This window comes from Leptonychotes weddellii, chromosome 4 (genome assembly GCF_054177405.1).
Source record: "Leptonychotes weddellii isolate Sample4059 chromosome 4, ASM5417740v2, whole genome shotgun sequence".
NCBI lineage: Eukaryota > Metazoa > Chordata > Mammalia > Carnivora > Phocidae > Leptonychotes > Leptonychotes weddellii.
The window spans coordinates 76,610,706-76,638,467 of NC_138372.1; the positions used below are offsets into that span (position 1 = coordinate 76,610,706).

The following is a 27,762-nucleotide window of genomic DNA, read 5'->3' on the forward strand; positions in this document are numbered from 1 at the left end:
ATAAAAATCATATCATCATCTCAATAGATAAGTAAAAAGCATTTGGCAAAATTCAACATCAATTTATGGTAAAAATTCTCAACCAAGTGGGTATAGAGCGAATGTATCTCAATATAATAAAGGCCATGTATGACAAGCCCACAGCTAACATACTCAATGGAGAAAAGCTGAAAGCTTTTCATCTAAGATCAGGAACAAGACAAGGATGCCACTGTGACCACTTTCATTCAACACAGTATTGGAAGTTCTATCTAGAGCAATTAGGAAAAAAAAAAGTAAAAGGCATTCAAATTGGAAAGGAATAAGTAAAACTTTCACTATTTGCAGATGACATAATGTTATATATAGAAAAACCTAAAGACTCCTCCAGAAAAACCTCTTAGGACTAATAAACAAGTTCAGTAAGATTGCAAGATACAAAAATCCATTGCATTTCTATACACTAATAACAAACTATTAGAAAGAAAGATTAATGTTGAATCACAGACCTGTACCTCTGAAACAAATAATACATTATATGTTAAAAAAAAAAAAAGGAAGAAGATAGCAGGAAGGGAAAAATGAAGGGGGGGAAATCGGAGGGGGAGATGAACCATGAGAGACTATGGACTCTGAGAAACAAACTGAAGGTTCTAGCAGGGAGGGGGTGGGAGGATGGGTTAGCCTGGTGATGGGTATTAAAGAGGGCATGTACTGAATGGAGCACTGGGTGTTATACGCAAACAATGAATCATGGAACACTACATCAAAAACTAATGATGTAATGTATGGTGATTAACATAACATAATAAAAAAAAGAAAGATTAAGAAACAATCACACTTAAAATTGTATCAAAAAGAATACAATACCTGGGATTAAAATTAATCAAGGAGGGAAAGACCTGTACACTGAAAACTGTAAGACACTGATGAAAGAAATTGAATGAATAAATAAATAAATAAATAAATAAATAAATAAATAAATAAATAAATGGAAAGATATTCCATGTTCATGGATTGGAAGATCAATACTGTTAAAATGCCCATTCTACCCAAAGTGATTTCCAGATTCAATGCAGTCCTTATCAAAATTCCTTTTTTAAAAAGATTTTATTTATTTATTTGAGAGAAAGAGAGAGACAGAAAGCACAAGTAGAAGAAGAGGGGCAGCAGGAGAGGGAGAAGCAGATTCCCTGCTGAGCAGGGAGCCTGACATGGGGCTCAATCCCAGGACCCTGAGATTATGACCTGAGCTGAAGGCAGACTCTTAACCAACTGAGACACCCAGGTGCCCCCTTATCAAAATTGCAATGACATTTTTCACAGAAACAGAACAAACAATCCCAAAATTTGTATAGAAACACAAGATTCTGAATAGCCAAAGCAATCTCGAGAAAGAAGAACAAAGCTGGAGGTATCACACTCTCTGATTTCAAGCTATATTAAAAAACTATAGTAATCAAAACAGTATGGTATTTGGTATAAAAATGGATACATATAGCAATAGAACAGTACAGAGAGCCCAGAAATAAACTCGTGAACATATGGTCAATTCATTTATGACAAAGGAGGCAAGAATATACAATAAGGAAAGGACAGTCTCTTCAGGAAATAGTGTTGTAAAAACTGGACAGCCACATGTAAAAGAATGAAACTGGATCAATATCTTACACCATACATAAAAATTAACTCAAAATGGATGTAAGAGTTGAATGTAAGACCTGAAACCATAAAACTCCTAGAAGAAAACATAGGCAGTTAGCTCCTAGACACAGATCTTGGTGATGATTTTTTTGGATCTGACTCCAAGAACAAAACCAACAAAAGTAAAAATAAATAAGTAGAAAGACATTAAACTAAAAAGGTTCTGCACAGCAAAAGGAGCCATCAACAAAATAAAAAGGAAACCTAGTGAATGGGAGAAAATATTTGCAAATCATATATTAGAGAAGAGGTTAATATCCAAAATATGTAAAGAAATCATGCAACTCAACAGCAAAAACAACAATCTGATGGAAAAAAATGGGCAGAAAATCTAAATTTCATTTTTTTCAAAGAAGACATACAGATGACTGACAGGTACATGAAAAGATGCTCAACATCACTATGTGTCTGGGAAATTCTAATCAAAACCACAATGAGCTATCCCTTCACATCTGTTAAAATGGCTATTATCAAAAGACAAGAAATAATAAGTGTTGACAAAGATGTGGAGAAAAGAAAACACTTGTGCACTGTTGGTGGGGATGTAAATTGGTGCAGCCACTATGGAAAACAGTATGAAGGTTCCTCAAAAAATTAAAAATTGAACTACCATATGATCCAGCAATTCCCCTTCTAGGTATTTATCTGAAGGAAATGAGAACACTATAACTTGAAAAGATATATGCACTCCCATGTTCACTGCAGCATTATTTACAAAGATATGGAAACAACCTAAGTGTCCATTGATGGGAGAATGGATAAAGAAGATGTAGTAAATATATATACAACAGACTATTATTTAACCATAAATAAGAAAGAAATCGTGCCATTTGCAACAATATGGATGGGCCTTGAGGGCACTATGTTAACATAAGTTATAGAAAGAAAGACAAATACTATATGATCTCACTTATACATGGTCTGAAAAACCAAAACAAAACTTATATATACAGAGAACATATCAGTAATTGCCAGAGGCAAGGGGTGGTGGATGGGCAAAATGGGTGAAGGGAGTCAAAAGTTACAAACTTCTAGTTGTAAAATAAGTCATGAGGACATAATATACAGTATGATAACTATAAATAATGTGTTCATCATAAGAAAAAAATTGTAACTACACAGTGACGGGTGTTAACTCATTGTGGTGATCATTTTGGGATATATACAAATATCAAATCATTGTGTTGTACACCTGAATCTACTATAATGTTATATGTCAATTATACCTCCATAAAAGAAAGAAAAAATGAAAGAAAAGGGAAAAAAGGTGACAGAGAATACTTTCCATATATTTATTTCCCATTTGCATTTGATCTCTAATAATTTGCATATTTATGAACGTTGCTCATTTTTCAGTTAGGATGTTTCATATATTATAGACATCAATCTTTTGACACATGTGTTGCTGATATATTATAGTTTGTTACTGGACTTTTATAGATTGTTTTTAATTACTTTTGATAACTTTTAAAAATGCTTCAACCTATAATTTTCTAGTAAGCAATGTCAAGAACAAAACAGTGATACTGAGTCCCTCCTTTATAAAATCTGGAAATTATCGTAATTTTACTTTTGTTGGTATTATCTAGGATGTCTGTCTCGTTTTGTCATTGTTATATTATTTTCTTTTTTATATATCTTCTCTTTAAATTAATTGTTTAACTTTTCTCTGTAATTACCATAGCCAATTCCAATTAATTCTTTATGTAAATGGTTTCCATTCTTTCTGCCAATTCATTCATATCATGACTTTGCCAATTTGAAAGCTCCAGGTTGGGATACTTGGATGGCTCAGTCAGTTAAGCATTTGCCTTTGGCTCAGGTCATGATCACAGGGTCCTGGGATTGAATCCTGCACTGGGCTCCTTACTCAGTGGGAAGCCTGCTTCTCTCTCTTCCTGCCTCTCTCTCTCTGACAAATAAATAAATAAAATCTTTGAAAGCTCCAGATATTGGTGTGTTGCTCAGTTAGTTGGTAAACATCTTCTGGTAATATTTCATGAGTAATATAATTCCTGAATTCTTGCATATCTGGTATTTTATGGTTATCTTGAATACTTAAATGACCTTTTCGGTGGGAATAAAATTCTATGTCACAAACTTTGTCTTTGAAATCTCTGAAGACATTACTCCTTTCTATTCTGGCATCTACTGTTATGGAGAGAGAGGTCTGAGGCCAATATACTGTCAGTCTTGGGTCGGTAACCTAATTTTTCTGCCTTGGTGTGTGTGTTAGTTTTCACTAGGTATACCATATTATAACCTCAAAAGCACAGTGGCTTCCAACAACAAATAAGTATTTCTCCCTCATACCACATGTTGATGATCAGGTTCTATAGATCTGCTTCAGCCTAGTGTTTGCATGCTCTTCTGTTTCTTGTGTATTCCCATTCTGGGGTACAGGCTGAAGAAGCAGTCCCTATCTGAAACATGGACTTTTCCAGAAAAAAAGCCGAGGCGCAATAAAGTTGGCAAAAACTCTTGATGTCTCTACAAGTTTCTGATTGATGGGGCATAAATCAGGTTCATTCACATGTTATTGACCAAATCCAAAATAACTGGAGGAAGGATACTCTGCCAAAGGAAGGTGGTAGTTAATAATTGGGAACAATAATAACATCTCCCACAGAATTTATAGGTCTCTTTCTTCAGTATTGAAACTCAAAAATTTCACTGAGAAATATCATCTATGTTTGAGTATATATTTTAATTTTACCTTGTATCTAGTTAACCCTTCTAGACTAAAGGTATTTGTTTGAAAGAAAAGTCTCCTTCATATATATCTCTGAATATTGCTCTAGTTCTATTTATCCTTTTCTTCTGGATCTACAGTGATTCATCATCTACAATGATTCATACGACATACTGTCGTATGTCTTCTGTATCTGTTATCTTTTCTCAGATCAATTTTATTTTCTTGTTCTTTTACGACATATGCTGAAACCTGTCCTTAATATAACTGATATGACTTTATCCAGTGTGGATTTTGTTCTTTATGGTTTCTACTACTGGTTTCCATCCTGCCATAATATTACTTGTTTTCTTAGTTTCCTAATTGTGCCATTGTGCCACCTAACTTTCATCTCTCATTTCACATATTTTCTTTAATTTCCTTGACAGTGAAAAGAAGATGCTCTCTATAATAAATTCAATTAAATTTCTTGTAGTTAATCTTTTTTTCCAAAAACATATTCTAACTCTTGAAATGTGTCTATCTCTCTCATCTGTGTCATGAAATCATTTTAAAGGATTTAAATAATCGTCCTAGTTATTTATACTTGAATCATAATAGATTTAGCTCAGTTTGTCTCCCTAAAACGGAGGGAGAAGATTCATCAAAGATCCCCAAATTGTTCCTGAAGAGTCAAGGAATCTTTACATCAAATCTTGAGCTGAAAAGATGGTGAATGTAGTTTTATAACATCATTTTGATGATTTGATGAGTGGAGTGGGAGAAGAAGCTGAGACTATAGGAACATCACTTTGTTCCTATACAGTTTCATCCACATGGTTGTTGGACCATCAGAAAGATTGTTAATCTCTTCAGCGTAACCTCTACTCCAGGTAGATGCAGTCTCTGGAGCCACCTTTTTTTTGTTTTTGAATGAAGGTAACTCTCCATTCCATTTTATAGCACCCATTCAGTTGAGGAAAAGAACTCCCTCATTTACTATGAACCCATATTAATTAGAAGCTTGATCAGAGGGAAAATTTCTTGCCTGAAGGCTTTCTTTTGTCATGTATTTGCCTATTTGCTAACCCAGTCTCAAAATGGTGTTTGTTCAAGGTGCTGAAATGTGTTCTAAATAGAATAGACTCCTCATTCTCCCAGAGATTGCTCCTATCTCTATCTTTACTCTCTCAAATTTTGGTGTATTATTGAGATTCTATAGGATTTTAGCCAATTCCACAATTTTGAACTTCTTTATTGGCAAAGAAACACTTTAATCGTCCTTTGGTGACATCCTTCAAATCGGATTAATATATATGATATTTAGTAGAAATGACTAAAATTTTACTCTATCTAGTTTTTACTCTTCATGACACATCTATTAAGATATTAATTCTTACTTTACTCTTGCTAATATAAGGAGCTAAAGATAATGAATATGTAAATGTCTCCATCTCCACTTCCCAGAAGTTTCTGGACTCCCAGAGTAATTAATAGAAATTTCATGTATTTGGAGCCATCCTGAAGCTGGCACCACCGAAGCTTTTGTCTGGGATGCATGGGCCCTCGAAGGCAGGAGCCAGAAAAGGATGAGTCTGAAAGGAAGTGGTGTGACCTATGAAGAAAGCTGGTTCCCTGGGGCCTTGGTGGAGTGGGAACTTTGTGGATCCTTTAAGTAAGAGGCACCTGCACAAGGCTTGTGTGCAGGTTCTCAGGACAGATGGGACCTGGAATGAGTATGGTTGCAGGTGTGCCAAGGGAACCTGGACCCTAGGCATGAAGGCATGGGAGCCACAACCAAGGTCTCCATGCTCAGTTCAGCAGAGAAAAATAGACCAAACATTTTTAAAAGGATCCTTTTAAATCCCTGTGACACATAAGGAAGGAGCACGGGGATTTAAATTATTGTGAGGGAATCTTTCCAAGGGACTTCAGTAAATCTGAACATATCGGTAGTCAATAAGAGGAAGCATAACCAGAACCTCCTTAGAGCATAATTGTAATTATTTTTGTTACACAATTATTCATGAATTATTCATTATAGAAAGAAAAAGAAAGAGAAAGAGAACAAAAGAAAGAGGAAAGGGAGGAAGGGAGGATGAAAGGAAAAAAAGAAAGAATGAAAAAACAAAAGAACAAAGGAACAAAAAGAAGGAAAAGAAAGAAAAGAAATCTAGTACACTATCTCAGTTGCTTCCTTAGGTTGAAGCATTGCTTTCAGATTGGTATCTAGTTTCTCTCTCTCTCTCTCTTTTTTCTCCTCTCTTTCATCTACATGCTCTTTTCTATCTTACTAGAAAGAATTTATCTTGTGTGGTAATTTACATAACTAGCTTCATTATACACACACACACGATATATATATCAACTTAAAAAAAATAACAACAACCACCATGGGGCTCCTGCGTGGCTCAGGCTTTTAAGCACGTAATTCTTGGTTTTGGCTCAGGTCAGGATCTCAGGGACCTGGGATCCAGCCCCGCAACTTGATCCAAGAGCTCAAGGGCTTAGCAGGCGCAGAGTCAGCTTGTGGCCCTCTCCCTTCCCCTCTGCTATCCCATCCCCTGACTCAGGGGCACATGGACACTCTCCCTCTCTTTCTCAAATAAATAAATAAATAAATAAATAAATAAATAAAATTAACACAAACAAAAAACCTTTACAATATGTATCAGAAAACTTTCCACATCTTGATTTACCCCATCCATTTCAACTGTTAAGTGGTAATAATAACTGGCAGTGATTAAGGGCTTTATAGGTTCCAGATACTGTTCTGAGTGCTTTACTCTTAGCTTACTGAACTCTCACAACGTCCATTCTATGATTGAGAAAATTCACAGAGTATTTGAATAAGCTGCCCAAGGTCAAAATTGTCCCAAATTCCCAGCCAGTCTACCTCCAGAACCTGTGGCTGTAACACCGCATTATAAGGTACTGGATTCCATTATAGGAACGTAACACTGATTTAATCATTTATTCACTCCTGATACACAGTTAGACTTTTATGATTTGATATTACAAACAGCTGTAATGATGTTACTGGCAACTTAAATATTTAGTGGACTATGAAATATGAGGGGCCAGTTTCCACAGATGATTAATTCTTTTCATAAAACCAAATGTAATGAATGTTCAGATTTACTTAGCTTTCAGAAAAATCATGACTTTTCCTCATAAACTATGGTAATTAACTATATGAGAAACTCCCTATAATTAAGGGATAAATTGCTGGCATAAAAATAAAGAACACTGGCATGTTGTAATTACTCTGTAGCTTACAGTTTATCAAACATGCACTTTGAACATAGGAGGTTATGTAAGTACATAACTTCTAAAAGAAACCCTTTGCCTTCTCCACACAAAACTGGCAAGCTGAAAATGATGGCTTGGCATAATACATCACAGTGCTCAAACTACTGGCGGGGTCTGCAGACCAAACTTTCATACTGGACTCCCTTTTTGTCCTCTGAGGGCCAGTTTCAAGAACCTATTGCCACTCTCCAACTATCAATTATTAAGATCAAATACTGGGAAGAATTTTGTATTCACTTGTTTCCCATCGCGAACTATGATGAAAAGCAATATATTTACTCTAAATATTCTGTATCACAAAAGACAGAGAAAGCCACTGTGGGCTTTCCTTAAGTGATGGCGTTCCTCCCTTTTTGGCTGATGAGCACAAATACATGTCCTCTCAGCAACAGAGCTCCACAAGGAAGCCTGAGATACGTCCCCAGTAGCTTGATTCGTGATCCTCCTGTGGTCTGTGTGATGCAGGAGCAGATCCTGCATCGTGCAGGCAGCATTCTGCCTGGCAACAGGATAAAAAGAGTGGGGAGCAAAGTTGGAACTCAGCAAGGTGTGTGCCAATGCCCTTCGGGGGGCAAAAGGGAGAACCGAGTACGATTCAAATCACTAAATCACCTTTATTCCCTAACTACCAAAGTAAAAACAGAGCACATGAATTTGTCATAAACAAAATAATTAATGAAAGAAGTTAATACACACTGATGTCTTGAAATCTACAGATTCTAATAGAATATCTTTGCTTTCGTATTTTAAAACTCACTAAATAAAAATAAATTTGCTTAAATTCAACAACAGGAATTTATGATCATTTTATATATAAAAGGATGTAATGATATATAAGGATACTTGGCAATGCTAGGAGGTTACTAAAGAACCTTTACACAAATAAATATGTTAAAAAACAGAAGACAGTGATTATTTTTCAAGTTAACTTCAGAGGTATATAAAATGAAGACTAATTATTAACCTGACCATTGTCTTCAAAATATGTCTAATATCTCTTCCTAAATTCTGTTGCTTTCTATATTCATTTCTTGAGTTAAAAAAGATATCATTTTTTATATATTATTCAGTTTTAAACAAAACACATGTATCTGGAAATACCACATTGTATAACTTTGCTTATCGATGATGTGGACTTTTGCAAATTGCTTAACACTTGGGAGTTTAGTTTTCTTAACTGTACAATGGAGACACTTACTGTAATCGGGCATCAGCTAAGCCACTGTGGGAAAGAGGTGAAAACAATCCAATGGTTCAGAGAGGAAAGAAGTTTCTTTCTTTTTCAGAACCATCTAGAGTGTGTCTGTGGACTGCTCCCTGAGCTCATCCAGGAGCTTAGGCTGTCAAAGTGGATCGGTCATCTTAAAAAGTTAAAGATAACTTCCAGTCATACCTTTTCCACTTGATGAAAAGGGTGAGGAGAGACAGAGACAAGAGTCCTCAAGCGATGAACCAGAGACTGCACTGACCACTTCTACTTACATCCCGTTGGTCTAAACTTAGCTGCATGGTCACGCCTACCTGCAGTGGTAGCTGGGAGATAAAGACTAAGGCTAGGCAGTGGCAGATGTAGCTAAAATTGGATTGGGGAATTCAGTTACTAAAAGGAAGAATGGGGGAAGGGATACTGTGGACTATTAGCAGCGTTTGCCACTAAGATGACACCCAGCTTTAAAAATTGTTGTAAGGAATGAAGTTAGACTTTCAGAGCATAGAAGTGTATTTGTGGAATTTACATAAGCAATCTGCATAGTACTTGACACATACCAAATGATTATTAAAACATAGCTATTAATATTGTTATTATTATGATGATGATCTAGTACCTCTATCCTCACAGTGATGCTTGAATTCCCTCCACAGTATCATGGATAAGTGATAGTTTAACTCTTCTTGAATCCTTATAATAAAAGGAATTTTTTTTTAAAAAGGAAATTTCATTTTTCCTAAGGAAGACATCCCATTTTGAGAAAGTTTTTCCTTCTTTCTAGACATTATTTGTCTTCTTAACACTTTCATTTCTGTCATCCTAACCGTGACCTCTGAGGCGCTGGCGGAACAAATTGCATCCCTCTGCCATACAATAGTCCTTCAGATATGTATGGAACGTTATTACTTCTTCCATGAGTTTTCTTTCTTCTCTATCACTTTTTATTCCTTCAACAGTCTTTCTTAATCCATGACTTTGAGTCCACTCACTGTCCTGGACACATTCATTCACGCATTTAACAAATATTTGAGTACTGACTACTCTATTTTATTGATGCCCTCCTCAAGACTATGTCAATAAGGGCAGTTTTTGGTGTTCCAAGTTAGTATGAGCAGAGCAAACCATCAATCCCCTCATTCAGGATATTATTTTCACTAAGTGGAACTTAAGATCATATAAGTCTTGGCAGCTGTAACATGCTGTTGACACATGCCAAATGGTAACCTACTATACCCTCTTAGGCTTTTTTGTTTGTGTAGTTACCCTAGATGTACCCTACCCTACATGAACTTCTTTTTAAACCCAAATCCAAAACATTTGCTTTATTTCAAGTTGTTAATTGTATCTAATCTCTCAAGAACTTTTATTTTTTCAACCAATGTATTAATTATCCCTCACTGATTCATACCATCTAAGCCCCTGATTAGCATGTAATTGATCTCTTCATCTAACATATCTATCAAAATGTGGGTATGGACAGGACTGATGAGAAGCCTTTAATAACCCTCTGGGTAATCACTGAACCAATTACAAATGTACATAATTGCATCATCATTTAAGTAATATTACCCTCCATAGTTCACCAGATAAGTTTAGAGAAAAAGTCTCAAGAAAAGTTTTGTTAAATACCTGGCTATTGGTTCATTGTCATGCCCAATGAAGCCTTGACCTGCCATTCAAAGTGCTACCTGGTCCGGCTCCATTCTGCCCAACCTGACCCTCAGGACCTCCCTGATTAGGAGAGCATGACTGGTGTTTTCTTGCTGCCAGATCTTTATATAATGAGATTCAACAAAATTTATTGAGCCATATTATGTCCTAGGCATTATCCTAAGCCTTCTCTCACATAAATAGATGATGGGAAAAGTGGAATGTATTTTATGAAAAAAATGCATATATTCTCAAATGAGGCTACCTTATCATTTCACCCATGCATGAGACCCATCACTGCACAGTGTTCCTTATCTCAAAGTTATGGCAAAGTACAGAACATATTCCATACATAAATACTCAGCTTTTAGCATGAGGTATTCAAAGAATTATTTTCAATGTGATATGCATTTTTCTAAGATGATGCTATCAGTGACTAAATTCTTGCTAAACACCACATTAGATTCTAAATTTGCTTCAGTAAATCAAACATGACTGTGGAGAACTCTCAGGAATGATTATTCATTTGCTCTAGATAACAATCACATTGGAGAATTTAAATTATGAATCACGTGTACAGATGTTACCTTTTCCAAAGGACTTTCTACTCGAGGAATGCTGATCATTGGCATCTGTGCCAGATTATCCGTGTGTATATGTTCATTTTCTGGTTGTCTTCCTTTGAAATTATTTACCACACACACAACCTAAAATTTCAGGAAAAAAATGCAGTTGAAGCAAAGCCACACTCCCTGTGACTATGACCTTTTAAGTAGCTTACTAAATCTAATCATAGAAATAAAGTATTAAAATTACTTAAGTATTACATATATAACTTTAGATCCAGGTTTATCTAGTATAAATTTTATTCCAGTGTAAATGTGTTCAAGAAAATGTATCAAATAATGTGTAGCTCAGTTAATAATGACAATTTCATTATTCTAAAATTTTCATTAAATTAGGTTATAGTCAATGCTCAAATCAATCCATAAATAACATCATAGCCTTATAAAAATTCATAGCAAGCTAACCTTTCCCTAATGCAGCTAACCTACAACTTAATTTAAATGCTAATTATTTCTCATTGCTTCAAGATCATTACATTCATAACAAACCTTCTACAATTGGCACTTTCTAATTTAGTAGCATCCCTTTAATTAACCTAGTTCATTGTTTATTATTGTATCCCATGTATACTTGGCATTTCAACAATAGCTTACTGTGGCTACCAGTGAAATATAAGACATTTTACATAAAGGAAATTGACCCTTGTTTCAACTGATTATATCCCATAGGTGACAGCATTTGAACTAAGCCAGAGGTTCTCATACTTCAGGTTACATAAAAATAAAGGCCCACCACTGTTAAAAATGCACGTTCCTAAGCCCTCTCCTAAAGATTCTGATTTTGTAGATGAAGGATGGGGCCTAGGAGTTGCCACTTTTTTGAAATACATTGCAGAAGCTTCTGATGCAGGTGAATCATACTTTTAAGAAATAGTGAATTAAACAACACAGGAAAATTACTTGCTATTGTTTGCTTATATTAAGCAGTGGATAAGATATTCTTGAGCCTTCTTTTTCTGGGTTTATAGCTTGTTATCAAGCCAGAATACAGAACTTCCTTGCAGTTGTAACCTAACATTCATTTTTTAAAAGAATAAATGCTTAATATGTAATTACACATTTACATTGTAGATTTTCACAAATGCTCCTTTGGAAAGCCTTTTCTTTAGTAGAGCTCATTACTGAATATTTTCAAAGGCCAATTAGATCTTGGTTATTCTCCAGTTTTTAAATAAAATTTATAAATCTACAAAATAATAACACATACTATGAGACTTTATCTTAGAGAAAATATTTCCCTAGTTGTGGAATACTTATTATCCTTCCATTTCCATGAATAATTACAGATCAGAAACACAGATCAAAGCCTGATAATTTGATTCATTAACTTTATCATTGCCATCAAGATCTTTAATGTAAGGGATGGTACAAGCTTAGAGATGGGTACTTGATAAGCCTAGTATCAAATCATGTCAGTAAATTTTGGCTGTAAGGGGCAAATAGTACATATTTTTGGCTTTGCTAGCACATAATCTCTGCAGCAGCTATTCAACTCTGATATTTTGGTGTGAAAACAGCCATAGACAATTCGTAATGAATGGGCATGTCAGTGTTCCAATGTAACTTAAAAAAAAAAAATAGCAGGCCAAATTTCACCTAATGGCTATAGTTTGCCAACTGACCACAGCTTGGAGTACAAAGGATATAATCAAAAATTTTAGCCAATAGCAACATAATAGTCAAGAAGCTTCCACAATCACTTCATGAAATATACAAACATATACTTCCCTTTTCATTAATAGAAACAAACTAATGAAAGATTAAGCAGATGAAAAAAATTGCTACAAATTCTTGTGAAGTAAAATTTGTTGAAATGAAATAACTATGTATATAGATGTACGGAAGTCATGAGATGAAGAACAGTTCATCTAGAGTTAATATGGGCTTTTGAGATTAGTATAATTGCTTTTATATTATTTAGGTTTGGTAAACTCTTTGACAGGTTGTATCAGTTATCTCTTCACCGTAATTGAGGGTTAGGACAACACCACTGAAGCAGCTGAGAATTCATATGTGAACTATTTAAACACCTAACAGATAGTAGATATTCATTAAATAGCATCTATTAACATAATGATTATTCTTCATTACTGTTATTATTTAAATTATAAGGGAGGAAATGCCAAATCTTCTTTAGAACCATATTCAAATATTTAACATGTCTTGCCTGCTAACATTCATAAGTATGGAACTGATCTCCTATCAGAAAAATGCTCATGGTGGGGGCTGGGTGACTCAGTCGGTTAAGCATTCAACTCTTGATTTCAGCTCAGGTCATGATCTCAGGGTCGTGGGATTGAGCCCCGCGTGGAAGTCTGCTTGTCCCTCTCCCTCTGTTCTTCTCCTGCCTCTCTCTCTCTCTCTCAATCTCTCTGTCAAATTAATAAATAAAATCTTAAAAAAATAAGAAAGAAAAATGCTTATAGGTAAAAGCAAGAAGCTTGGTTTTTGATCCCAAGTCTGTATGTTCTTGGACAGTCCTCTGGGTCTGAGTTTTCTCAATTTGTAAGGGAAGAGGTTGCAATATCTTACCAAGCTAGTCCATTCCTTTGGTTGTCAAAGGTAGGAAAAATTCAACAAATGTTCAAAGTGAAACCTAAGATCTGCCTATCTCCTGACTCCACTATAAAGCTTGATATTTTTCTGGATCTTCTCAGGAAAACAACCCCCACATGCCCTCTCCCCTAATTGCATAAGGCTGAAAACTTGGATTCATCCTTTACACCTCCTATACACAACCAGTCAATTTGCTCAATTTTCCTTCCTAAAAATTTTGATTTCTTATATCTGCTTTCTTCAATCTCCACCACCAACTCCAAAGACTAAGCCATCACCACCACTTGCCTGGATTCCTGCGTAGCTTTCTAAAGTCTCCCTAAATCCAGTCTTGGCTCCCTCCAATCCATTTCTATAGTGACATAAGAATGATCTTTCCAAAATGCAAATTGGATCATGTCAGCCTTTTTCAAACTATGTGACTGGGTTATCCATTTCTCTTATAGTGTAAACCTTGCCCACCTTTGCAGCCTTCCTTCTTTGTCCTTCCCTTTCACTGCCTTTTGTTTGGAATACTCAACTCCACATTCTTTGGGCACCATATCCTACTCATCTGTGGTATCTCATCTCAGTATCGCTTCTTCACTGGCTTTCTCTGACCTCAGGCTGTTTTTATTTGTTTGATCAAGTCAATCCCTGATGCTTTCATCAAAGCACCGATTTCTAGTGAAATTATACATCTGTTAGCATAATACATAATACTTCGGTTGATGTGAATCTCTTCCTTAGAGAGCTTCCTTGTAAGCGCTACAAAAGCAGAGATGCTGTCTCTCTCTCTCTCTCTTTTTTTTTTTTTTGCTCACCATTGTATTCCCAGTGCCACAGTGAATGAATTGACTAATGAATGAGCCAAGGCCAAGAATTCTCAAATTTTCTGATGTTCCTATATAATTTAAAGTGACATTCCTCTGAAACATTCTATCTTTACATTAATGGCTTCCACGTGTATAATTCTACCCTGTCCTACAAAAATGACACTAATAAGTCACCATTACACATATATTTTTGTGTTCTTTTGCCAGTGGTGATAATAAATTAATTTGATCTATTTGTGGTCATTTTCCCTCTTCATTTGTAGCAAGTAAAACATCTGTATTGCTTGGGGGTAGGTGCATAGGCTCTGGGGGTCAAAAGGACTGGGCCTTAATGCCAGGCTCTCTGATTTACTCACTGTGAGCCTGGGCAAACAACTCAATATAACTAGACCTGCTCTTTTTTTACCTGCAAAATGAGAACAATAATAACTACATCTCACTGTGCTGTTGTGAGGATTAATTGAGTTAATGTAGTAAAGACTGCACAAATAACTCTTATTGTTATTATTATATTACATATGATAACATGACAAGTTCTTGCTGTGCCTCAGTAAACTTGAACTACTCGACTGGACCTGGGCATCTTTTTTGGAAGCACTCTGAAGCATACATTTGTTAAGCATATATTTGTTAAACAATATTAACCAATCTACAGCTATTGTTCAACTAGTATTTGTTTTGCATTTTCTTAAGCATGGGGACTCTGTTCTCTAACTTTATTTATTTTTATTTATTTATTTGACAGACAGAGAGACAGAGAGAGACGGAGTACAAGCAGGCAGAGCGAGAGGGAGAAGCAGGCTCTCCACTGAGCAGGGAGCATGTGGGACTTGATCCCAGGACCCTGGGATCATGACCTGAGCTGAAGGCAGATACTTAACCGACTGAGCCACCCAAGTGCCCCTGTTCTCTAACTTTAAAGAAAATGCACATGGGATGAGAGTGATAAACAGGACAGGATATTAATCCTCATTAGAGTATAACAGGCCAGACTTTGAGGGCAGTGGAAACTCAGGAAAAATGAGAGAACGAGGTAGTCAGGGACACCTTTTGGGCAAGTTGGGACTTGTCTGAGAAAAATCTCAAGCGCAAAAAGGATCTCAACAGTCATCAAAGGTGAGGACCATGATCTGCATCTCCTTCTCTGCACCACACACTCACCTGTACTTACTACATATGGGATTTCACTTAACCCTTGAAAGAGCTCTGGGAAGAAATAAACCAGTTCCCCATTCATTCATTCATCCATCAAGTATTTCCTGAGAACCCCCTAACTACCAGACCCTGTACTGCGTACTGAGAATTCACGATAAAGAAAACAAATGCCTTCTCCATGCACAGCTTACATCCTAGTGGGTTTGACAGCAAAAAAAAATATTGTATGTGGTATATTAGAAGTTGAAACATGCTACGGAGAAAAGTGAATAGGGAATGAGGAAAGGATTCCTTGTGGGGCGGAAAGCCGTTTTAAATACAGGTCAGGGAGGCCTCACTAGGTTAGAAAAAATGAGACAAGTGACTTGTTCAAGGTCACACACGCAGCATGTGGCAAAAGCAGGATTCAAACCTAGGTTCACGTGGCTCCTAGACACCTGTTTTGCTCTCTAAAATATACAGAGGAATGGGCATTCTCGCTGGGGCAAACATAAAGGCCGGACAGAACCTGTCTGCGAGGGTAAGGAAACTGAGTGGATACATTGTATAGGATTCCCCTGCAAGGAGGGAAAATAAACTTGGCTGGGAAGAGGGCAGCTAGATTATGGACAATCCCAGAAGCCCAGTGGAAGTATCTGGGTTTAATGCAGCAGGAATGAGGTTTGTTTTTTTGTTTGTTTGTTTTGTCTTGTTATTAGCAACGGATTATGTTCTAAAGAAAATAGAGGCAGAATGGAAAGTATTTGGAGGAGAGTCTGAAGTGAGGAGGCAGTTAGGAACCCAGAGAAAGAAGAAAGGGAAAAAGCACTAATCTCAAAAATCGAGTACAGTCCCACGGTATACATTTTGGTCACAATGGCCAAGAAATGAAATGTGGAGGAGACATTTTGTAGTGGAAATAAACTGGGACCAGATGAATCACTGGGTGTGGGGGATGAACGAGAAGAATGAGTCAAAGACAGATGCTAGACATTGGGTCTGGGTGACTGGGGGATGTGGATGCCTTCAACTGAGACATAGAGTCTTGGAGTAGGTTAGTGCTCATTTTATTCTGGAACCATTTTAGAGTTCTGCACACACTGCAAGATAATTGGAGACACCCCAGGATATTGCAAGCCAGAGCTGGAGTCGCTGCTCAGAATAAATGTTCTACTTGCCCAAATGAGAAGTCCGGGAACTATCACGGATTGCTCTCTCTTCTTCGCCTCCGTCATCCCCAGTGTGCCATCAAGCTCCAAGCCTTCCATCTCCACAGACCTCCCAGATAGTCTCCCTTCTCTCTGTGCTCACAGAGGCCTGATTTGGGCCATCTGATTTCCCTGGTTCTGCACAACTTGCCTCCTCTATCCTCATCTGGAGTTTTACTTTCCAACAAACCTACTTTCAAAGCACGGATTTTATCATCGAGTAAAAGGGGCTGAAAGGAAGCAAACTATCATTTATGGAACTGATTTCAGTCATTCATGTGTCCATTCGTTGAACATACACTATTTCATTTAAACTTTTAAGTCTTTATAAGCTTTAAGGAGGCTGTTATTGGCCTCATTTAATGAGGAAGAACCTGAGGCTCGGAAAGGTCCATTGGTAATGGGACAAATAAGGAAAACTGCATAATGGCACAAACTGAGTAAGTAAGGAAGCTGAGATTCAACCAGCTTTAACTCACTTGAACTCTGACTGTGGCTCTCAAGTCACCTCCATTACAAAGAGAAAAAGCCCAGATTATTGTAACCTACAAGGCCATTCAGGATAACTACCCCTGTGTTCTTCTATTTCCCACTCTTGTCACTCACGCTGGATGACTGGTGCCATTCCATGATGCCACTGCCCCTCGTGTGCATGCTCTGTCCAGGCCCACAATAGACTAAGGGCTCCATAAATGCCTATTTTATGAAGCATTTTATATTGTCTCTGCGCACTGTGCTCTTTGCTCTCATGCCTTATGCCCCTCCTTAGACCTCCCTGCTTTACAAACTTTGCAAGTTAATGTATCCCCTCCCCTTTCTGACTGTCCCTAATCCCAACAGAGATCTCCTGAGTATATGAACCAATATCATTACCTTTAACCTTCTATAAAACTCTTGGTGTCTATCTTGTGATCTCTTTAAGTAGACTGTATCTTTTTCATGTATTTAATCCCCAGCACCAAGCACAGTGCCTGGATTTTAACAGGGGCTCAGTAAATGTTTCTGTTTTGAAGGAAGAGAGGAAGGGAATAGTTGAGGAAATAACCTATTATTGTCTGACCCCTGAACCAGACTGTAACTCCCACAGGAGACAGATCATGGTTATCTGAGCCTCCTTGCATCCCCAGTGCTTGGCACAGTGCCTGGCACCTGTAGGCACTCATACTCAGAAATGGTTGTGCATGAATGCACAAATGTTTGTTTAGTGATTACAGTGAAAGCATTATCTTCACGTGACCTTTTCATAAGGTCATTTTCCAGGTGTGTGGGAATGTCTGAAGGACCATTGTGGAAGGTTCTGAATATGTGCAATCAGAGGGGCTTGAGCCCAAGGGGGATCCACAGTCCAACTCATTCACCACCAGGTTCTCAGATGAGGAAGTGACTGGGAAGAGATTAGCGTTCTAGATTCCGTCTTGCAGGGGGTCAGGATGTTTACTGGAAGTGAAGAGAAGTTGGCAAAGGCCACGGGAAAATAAGTAGGAAGACTGATGAGATAGATGCCAAGTGAAGAGGTTCTGCACCCACAGAGCTGAAACACTGTTACATCTGACACTAGTGCTTTGAAATTTTCACTTTTGGTAGTTCTTTTCTTAGGGTTTATGTAAGGTGTTTGCCTTGTTTTGTTTTAAATGTTTCAATCTGCTTCACCTGTGGTGAGTGAAAGAAACGAAAAGGCTCTGGCCCAAGCCTGGGCCCCAGTTTTCCTGGGGCCATATGATATCTCTGGGAGAGAGATGGGGGTGGGCCTAGGCTCCCAGGCACCTGGGGAATCAGAGGGAGTGACATCAGGAAGAAAAGCAGTACAGGGCGTGGGGCAGGGATGAGGTCATACTCATCACTCTACCATAGGAGGTTCTACAGAACGTTGCCTATTTAAAATGCCTGGCACACAAATTGTTAGCTGGAAAGGTTCATACAAGTTTTTGCTTACTGGTTATGAACTAGGGAAAGGAGCTGAAGAAAGGAAGCTAAGCGTGAGAAGCAATTTAAATGTAATCAAAATGGAAATAAAGTGTTTTTTCCTATTATAATGTGTCAATGCAAAAATATGTTTTGATTTATAGTCTACACATTTTCCATCTGGGTTAAATGTTATAGACTCAAACTTATAATGGATTGATTATTTCGAAAGCCAGACTAAAATATATTTTCCAACAACCAAAACCTGTAGTAACATTCCAAGGAGATTTTATAAAAGGAATAGAGATGGTATGCTTACTTCATTAGAAATCACTACATAAGCTCTTCATCTCTTGGCAAAATCTGACTTGAGGTGGTATTGTCTTGGAAAGCATCCATGGATTTTTAGTTACTGAAGGGAACCAATTCATCTCTCAAATGAGGTTTACCTGTTAGCCAGCGCTGTGACATGGCAGTTCATGGAGGATACTATGCTGAGGCCCTGGGGTACTTTGGGATGCTCTAGATACTCTGGGATGAAAAGTGACCTGAGGACACTTTAAAAATATCCAAGTAACCTAGTCTTAAAAACTATCCAGGGAGGACTGAGCGTTTTAGCCCTGTTCCATTTTATGCGAAAATATTTTGTTCACCTTTGAGTGTAGAATTTATGTATTTTTCATTCCCAAATTTGACTTTAGGCTGAATAAATGAGGAAGGAGGAAGAAATGAATGATCTAAAATATACATATTATCATTTGATACACCACATTTACAGAAACCTGATGATTCACACTTGTATTTTCTTGCAGGTGATTATAGAAGTTAATTAAAAATGCAGTGAGATCCAAATAAATTTGTACTTACCAGAAATACTGCTATAGATATTCCAACCAGAAAGCCTGCTATCACATCTGACCAATGATTTCGATATTCTGCTACTCTGTTGAGTCCAGTAAGAAAGGCCAAACACATTAAGCCCAAACATAAAACGGGCTTAGCAAGTCTTGTTCCTTTGGCTTTGATTGTGTTGGTAATGTACATCTGAAACATTAAATGAAAAATACAACTTTTCATGAAGGTATTTTCTTAATATATATCCTATATATTTGTATATATGTACACATACATATTTATAGACATATCTATGCTTACAGGGTTCAAATAATTTACTGTAGTTATGAATTTTTTGAAGGAATTTTCTTAGAAGTAGAATTTAAGAATGGTGATTATTTAATTTTACTTACCTGATATTTACTAATGGCCAATTCTTATGTAATATGAATCATCTAGAAACACTGAACACTGACATTCCAAGTGACGTTTTTAACTTTTAATGTACCTATTAAACTATTAATATTTAACTATTAAAGTACCTATTGTTTTATCTGAATTGACATCTTAGATCACTATTGTTAGAAGGGGCAAACTGATGAAGGGGTGTTTTTAATGCTTACATTTTTGTATGCCATATTGGGAGGACACATAATTGATAGGTCAGAACTTGTGACTGTAGTTATAAAAAACAAAATAAAGTTGATTTTCACTGAATAGACAGTACTTTGAAGAAAGAATTTGAGGTTCAGTGCAGTGACAAGGTTTGCTTTTATGTTGTTTCAGAAATTGTGAAATTACTTTGTTTTAATTAAATTTTATCAGCCAGAATTAGGACAACAAAAAAACTTAATTACAATCAGGGGAAATGTCTCCTTAAAACAAACAAAACAATGAATAGACACCTACATTTTTGGTGTCTTCACATATGCTAATGAAGAGCAGATAGTGCCAATTGATTTCACTAAATGAAATGTCCTCACATTGTGAGCCACCAGGCTCAAGAATAATTTGGTCTTTTTTCCACTCTGATTTATTCTATTGCTCAGTTGCTGATCATTTCAACCTGTGTTACTACATAAGCAAAGCTGTTGACTGCAACGGGATGTGTCAGTTAATATTTCAAGTCATTAGTAAAGTAATTATAAAGGAGGTGGCTTTGACAGTCCAATACGTTTTTATGGTATTAATGTCAGTGGGTATCTAACACTGATGACACGCTCAGAAAAAATACTTAGAAATGCATTTAATCACTTGCCTATTGTCCTGCATTGAATAAAAAAAAATACATTTGCCTGAGAGATTAAACCAAAAATCAGCACTTAAGTTTTTCCTTCACAGCAGCCATTTCAGAATGCTATGAAATTCAGTAATTATCTTCCTTTTTCTTTTTCTGGGCAAAGTTTGCAGCCTTGTTAGCTGCCAGAAGAGGCTGCATGAATATTTAAACAACCCATGTGATACAAAGCTTCCATCTAGCCAAGTTCTAGCCCTTTGCCATCTCTCTCAGGTCCCAACATTCTAGGGGGGCGGGGAAAAGCTGAATTGTTTCATCTTGGGCCTGTGACCTTCGGAGCCCAGTCGGGTATTGTAAGCCTGGGCGTGGAAGAGCCGAATAATTTCAGTGACGAAGGATAAGTAGACATGAAGGGGAAACAAGAAGAGATGAGAGAGAGAAAATGATGTTTCTGCCATTCTGAGAGAAGGTGTTAAAGAGCTCCACCCACAAGAATAACAAGGCAGGAGGGATAGCACACCATTTCAGGTTGCCAAGGATGCATCTACTGGAGTAATTCTTTATCTGACTAGTGCCTATGAATAGGGAGTGAAATTTGGGCTGCTCGTGAGATTTTCTTTAACACAGCTATAAGGTCGATTAATTCTTTCTGGCTTTTGCATTTCTTCACATCTGTCAGAACTCTAAACATACCCTGTCCTTATTAAGACAAAATAAATGTGGAATGATAAATGAAGAGTATTAATATTGCTAATATTCATTACAGCTATGATTTAATGAGTGATCGCTGTTCAAGGCAATGTTCTAAGTATCTTACCTTAATTATCTTGTTAAATTCTCAAAATAGCCATATAAGTCAGATCTCATCATTACCTTCATTTTATAGATGAAAAAATTGAATCAAGGTAAAGCTTATTATGAAGAAAACACAATTTGGTTATTGGGGGTGGCACTGTTGAGAATGGAGAGATGTAAATGAGAAGTAAAGCACCTCAATCTCTCCTTCTTTCTTCACTGATTTCTTGCATGGAGGAAACAGCCAATGGACATAAGCTGAGTATCAGCGAATACAAGAGAGTTGAAATCGAAGAGAGGAGAAAGAAGGCTGCTGTAATATCATAGGGTGAAGCCACATCTATACTTTGCTACTAGGGAGAAATAAGAAGCAATGCAAGTATGGTCTGTGTGGAAAATCTCCCACAGAATCTATCTGGTTTTGGAAAGCATTTGTCTTCCCCTTCATCCTCAAAGGCCACCTCAGATACTTGTCCAAGTTGTGTAGGCTTAGAGTTATCTCTAAGCTTGGGTGATGACTCTGAAGTTTCTTTTGAATGTTTGCTCCAATTGCTTTAATGACTCAAACACTGGTTATATGGAGTCCAAAGATACAGTCTGGCTACAGTGCAAACTCATGAAAAAGCTTCTGTATGAGGAATAGCCTGGGATTTGGCTCTTCCTCTACCAGATCCCGACTTAGTGTCCAGACCCAGAAAGGAAGAAGATTTAATTTTAAAGGTTATGGAAAAAGGGTGACATTTGTTCAAATACATTCAACTTTAAGGTGGATCATAGCAGTGCTTTATAATATATTTTTCTGGAGCATAATCAGTTGGCATGGATGTAACAAAAGAAAAATTAGAGAGTTTTCACTTATACTCGACAACTCTTTGGTACTTTATGAATATAAGTGCCTTTTAACCAGTCTAATTGTGTTATTCTTACAGAAAGTCTATTATTCCTAATTTGCAGAAGAGGAAATTATGGCATAAGAATCTATTAAGCAAGTTGGATACAGTACAGAAATTGATTATTTATGCTCTCTTGGTTTTTAATTCACTTAGGAAACCATCTAGGTTAACCAGATGTCAAAATGTAGCTAAAATAAAACAAACAGAAGAGTGTATGATTTGAGCAAGATGATACCCACTCAGTCCTCAAGGATCAGTGGATGCTCACTACCTTACAGAACCCACTCATTATTTAACCATTAGTAGCAGTCCTTGTTCATCCATTCCACGAGTATTTATCAGCACAAAGATGCAGAAACCAAAGCTGATCATCTGCTGTCCACTAACAGCCTGATATATATTCTTCTACACTTTTCTCCTTGCTCCTTACAACAACTGACACACATATAAAGGGGTTTTGCTTACTTGTTTGCTTTTACTAAAATGTAATCACAATGCCCATGTTATTCAGAAATGTGAATTGACTCACCTGTGATAATAAACATCCATCTGTTGCGTAAGTTGAGAAAGCACCGTGTGATTTTAAAATACTATTATATAAGTAAGTAAAAATAAAAACAGACATTTGTGTTTGTTAAGCACTTACTTATACGCCTGAAATTGTTTCTTCAAGAGGAGACATCTAAGGTGAGATCCAGAAGGATGAGTATGAGCATTCCCAGCAAAGGAGAAGTGGTGGGGGAATGACTGTTAAATTTGGTCAAATGCTTTTCCTGCAGCTACTGAGATGATTATATTGTTTTTTGCTTTTGCCACACAGATTGTCTGGCATATGTATTTGTTTACTTGCTGTTGTCTTTCTCCTCCTTGTCTATCTCGTATTGCCTGGAGCAATACCTGGTACAGGGCAGGTACCTGTGTTAGGAAGAATATAGCTCCCCGAAGATGCCCATGCACTAATCCTATGAAACAGAAGAAGGGAGCCACAAGCCAGGGAATTCAGACAGACCCTAGAAGCTGGGAAAATCAAAGAATGAATTCCCCCCCAGAGCCTCCAGAAGGGATGCAACTGGGCTGAATCCTTGATTTTATCCCAGTGAGACCCATGCTGGATTTCAGAACAGCAGAACTGCAAGGTAATAAACTTGGGTTATTTTAAGTCACCAAGTTTGTGGTAATCCGTCATGGTGTCAAAAGAAAACTACTACCTTCAGTCAATATCGGCTCAGTATGTGAATAATGGAACGTACTGGGATTTGTAAAACTGAGCCTAAGGAGGAGATAACTGTGGCCTAGTGATCAGCTCATCCACTTTGCAACCAGTAAGATCTGGTTTAATCCCTAGCTCTGCCACTCACACAGACAAGTTATCCAATCTGTTTAAGCCTCTGTCTCCTTATGTATAAAATGTAAAGGATCGTGACAGCATCACTGCACAGTACTGAAAGGACTAAAGACATAATATAGGGAAAGTTCTCAGCACAGAGCTTGGCCCACAGTGAGTGCCCGGTAACTGCAGGGGTTAAGTCAGGACCAGGCTGAAGGTCCTGCGCTGCGCTGCGTGATCGTGAAGATGGCACCTGGTGCATTGGGATCATTTTGTGTGTAGTGAGAACTTGGTTCCTTCTCTTGTTTTTATGCTTCTTTCACCTTCTCCTTATGCCATTCTGCAGTTTTTGTTTTCTTTCTTCTAAGTTCTCTGTCTAAAGACAGCCACTAATTATTTGTTTGCAGGTAGTTGCCACCTACTCTTATCCTTTGCCTCTTCTTTCCTACAGACTAACTGACCTCAATTCCACCCATCAGTATGGAAATAACTCAGTGGCCAGATCCCTCAGCAACATGACATTCTAGTGCTTCTGACATACTCTAGTCCTCCTTCTAAAATGTAGAGTCTGAAATGAAGCCCCCCAAGCCACATATCCTCTGACAAGCTCAGAGTATAACTAACTTTTCTGGATTGCACCCTATGGTCTTACTCATGGATCTGTATTTTGTAATTAGGTTAGGACTGGATCATCTTTAAACTGGTTTCCAGGTTTTGACTGTTTTGATTAATACAGTCTAAAAAAGTAATAGTTTTGGGGGGGTTTTGTTTTTCAATAACTACATAGCACTACTGGTCAGAGCGTTTGTGATTTCTTCTCGTGGACTGATGCCCTAGCAAGTTTCCCTATTTTCGACTGCTGGGATTACTCAAAAAAATCAAACTTCTTAATTGTTTTCAAAATAATATTTCACCCTGTCAAGACCATTTTGAACTTTTATGATGACATCTATTACCTTAGTTCTTTCTCTGAGCTTCTCATTAGCTCCACACAGCATCAAAGATAGAGCTTCATGGCACTCCACTAGAGATTGATTTGCAAGTTGGTTTGGCCCATTGAACACCATCTCTTAGGTTCATTTATTAAGCCAGCTATACAGTGTCCTGAAAGTCTTACTGTTGTATCCATACTTATCTACATTCATAGATTTGCCAAACAGCAATGTAAAGGTGTCTGAGAGGGTGTGTAACAGAAGGGGTGATGGGAGTTAATACAATAGAGGAAAGACCGTAGACTCTGTACCAGACAGATTTGTGTTCACATAATTCAGGCCCTTCAAGGCTGTGAGGGGGGAGTGCAATAAACAGTAGTATATTGAAGTCATAAATTTTATATACTGCAATCTAGATTGTATAAAGCACGCAGCTACTTTATTTTCCATAACTGATCTAAACTCCATCATAAGCATCCATCCAAGACTGAACAGGAGTGGATTAGGGAAGGGAGGAATGTTTAATAAACTGTCAGTTGTTCTCAGTTTCTCACTCTTCCCTTTCTGGCAAAATGGCATTGGGGTCTTCTTGGAGGTCTGCCCAAGAGGGGAGGCAACCTCAATGCAGCCTCAGAGCTGTCTTACAGAATGACCTCTTCATTTCTGCTGGCTTCCACAGCCCTGTGCTTCTTCCACTTGGTCTCCACTGGGTGCTGTACTGACAATCACTGCTAATGTCCTTGTGAACCCATGCTGACTTGTTCCATCTAGGCTCACATGCTACCAAATTCCTCTGAATTTCCAGCACGTCTTCCTTCCAGCCCCAAGTGGGCTGCCTGTCCTCTCCGGTTCTGTTGCAGGGTCCCCTGGTTGCCACCACACCCATCTCGTCTGCTGCCTGCCCTCCCTGCTCTCAGGGTGCCCTGAGGTTGAATTCTTCCAGTTTCAAGCCAGAAATGAGAAAAAGCCCATCTATGTTCTGCTTTCTCTTCAACTTCTCTGGAGTTTCTATTACCTGGTGACTAATTTCCTTCTCAGAGTTTCTAACCTCAGGGTGCTCACTCATATGATCACATCTGCCATTCTGCTCTTTGCTCTCCTCCAATCTTCCCACTTCCTAGGCCCAGAAATGCACCTTCTCTTCCCCAAGGTTGACGGTATCACCTCTTACATTATATCCTGTGTTCTCTCTATTAACTGGCTCATGATACTCAGATCTTCAAATTTTGCTTTTGGTATGTAAAGGTAGTTTTAGGATTTAGAAATTCCTGTTCTTTTTTGACAAAAAGAGTTTTGATTATTAAAACTAAATAGTGTCTTCCATTGTATATATATATATATACCACATCTTTATCCATTCATCTCCTGGAGTGGTGGAGGGTGGGAGGGATGGGGTGGCTGGGTGATAGACACTGGGGAGGGTATGTGCTATGGTGAGCGCTGTGAATTGTGTAGGACTGATGAATGACAGACCTGTACCCCTGAAACAAATAATACATTATATGTTAATAAAAAAAATTTAAAGAAAAACTAAATAGTGTCTTATTTTTTGATTGATACTGGCTCATCTCTTTCCTATCCCCCCACCCTTGACTGAGGTATAATTTGCAAATAAAAAATGTATATACTTAATGTATACAACTTGATGTTTTTATATATGTATACATTGTTAAGTAATCACCACAATCAAACTAATTAATATATCCATTACCTCAGAGTTACTATTTTGTGTATGTGTGTGGTGAGACCATTGAGGATCTACCTGCTCTCTTAACAAATTTTAAGTATACAATACAGTATTGTTGACTATAGTCACATTGCTGAACATTAAATCTCTGGGTGGTACATATACTACATATACAATGGAATACTAGTCTGCCTAAAAAAAAAAAAAAAAAAGGAAATATTACTATTTTTGACAACATGGATGAACCCGAAGGACATTATGCTAAGTGAAATATCCAGGCACAAAAAGACAAATACTGCATGATCTCTCTACGTGGAATCTAAAATAGTCAAATCATAGAAGCAGAGAATAGAGTGGTGGTTGCCAGGAACTGGGGAAAAGGGAGATGGGGCGATGTCAGCCCTTCTCTTATGACCCATCCTTCTCTAAGGCAAATGAATAATAGATGAGAAATCCTAGAGCTATGTTGTCCAATGGTAGCCACTAGCTAGTGTAGCAGTTGAGCATTTGAAATGCAGTTAGTGGAACCAAAGGATTCAATTTTTAGTTTTAGTTAACTTTAATTTAAATTTTAAAACTAGTACTTGATTTGATTATTAGAAACATTTTAAATATGTTTGGAACAAATTGGGTATGTGCATCTAGTTTTTACACTGTAAATTTTATGAAATCTAAATAAAGTATTTGAGATGAAAATTTAGTTCCAGACTGAGATGTAATGCAAGTGTCAAATAAACATACACTGGATTTCAAAAACTTTGCCAAGAAAGGAATGCAAAACATCTCATTAATAATTTTTATGTTGGGGGGCGCCTGGGTGGCTCAGTCGTTAAGTGTCTGCCTTCGGCTCAGGTCATGATCTCGGGGTCCTGGGATCGAGCCCCACATCGGGCTCCCTGCTCGCTGGGAAGCCTGCTTCTCTCTCTCCCACGGCCCCTGCTTGTATTCCCTCTCTCACTGTGTTTCTCTCTGTCAAATAAATAAATAAAAATCTTTAAAATAAAAAAAAATTTTTATGTTGGTACATGTTGAATTGGTAATATTTTGGATATACTCAGTCATATAAAATATATTTTAAAATTAATCTCACTTTTTTTAAGCTTTTTTAATGTGACTACTAAAAAATTAAAAATCATATATATGGTTCATTTTATGTTTCTATTAGATAATCTAAATAACCTATTTGATAATGCTGACCTAAATAAAAGCATCATTATATAAGGGGAATGAAAAATGTATCAGTTAATTGTAAAAAAAGATTGTATGCATTTCACCATTTATCGCTATTTT

General features: G+C 37.3%; 1 protein-coding gene across 3 annotated transcripts in view; it reads right to left on the reverse strand.

The window, feature by feature from the left end:
• Positions 1-27,762, reverse strand: part of PLPPR5 (phospholipid phosphatase related 5) — a 120,776-nt gene that overhangs the window by 20,218 nt on the left and 72,796 nt on the right. For all 3 annotated transcript variants that reach the window (XM_081818843.1, XM_081818845.1, XM_081818842.1), the window contains 2 exons: positions 19,635-19,811; positions 11,114-11,233 (listed from right to left, as the gene is read on the reverse strand). In XM_081818843.1, coding sequence (XP_081674969.1) covers positions 11,114-11,233; positions 19,635-19,811 — 297 coding nt within the window. The remainder of the gene's footprint in view (positions 1-11,113; positions 11,234-19,634; positions 19,812-27,762) is intronic.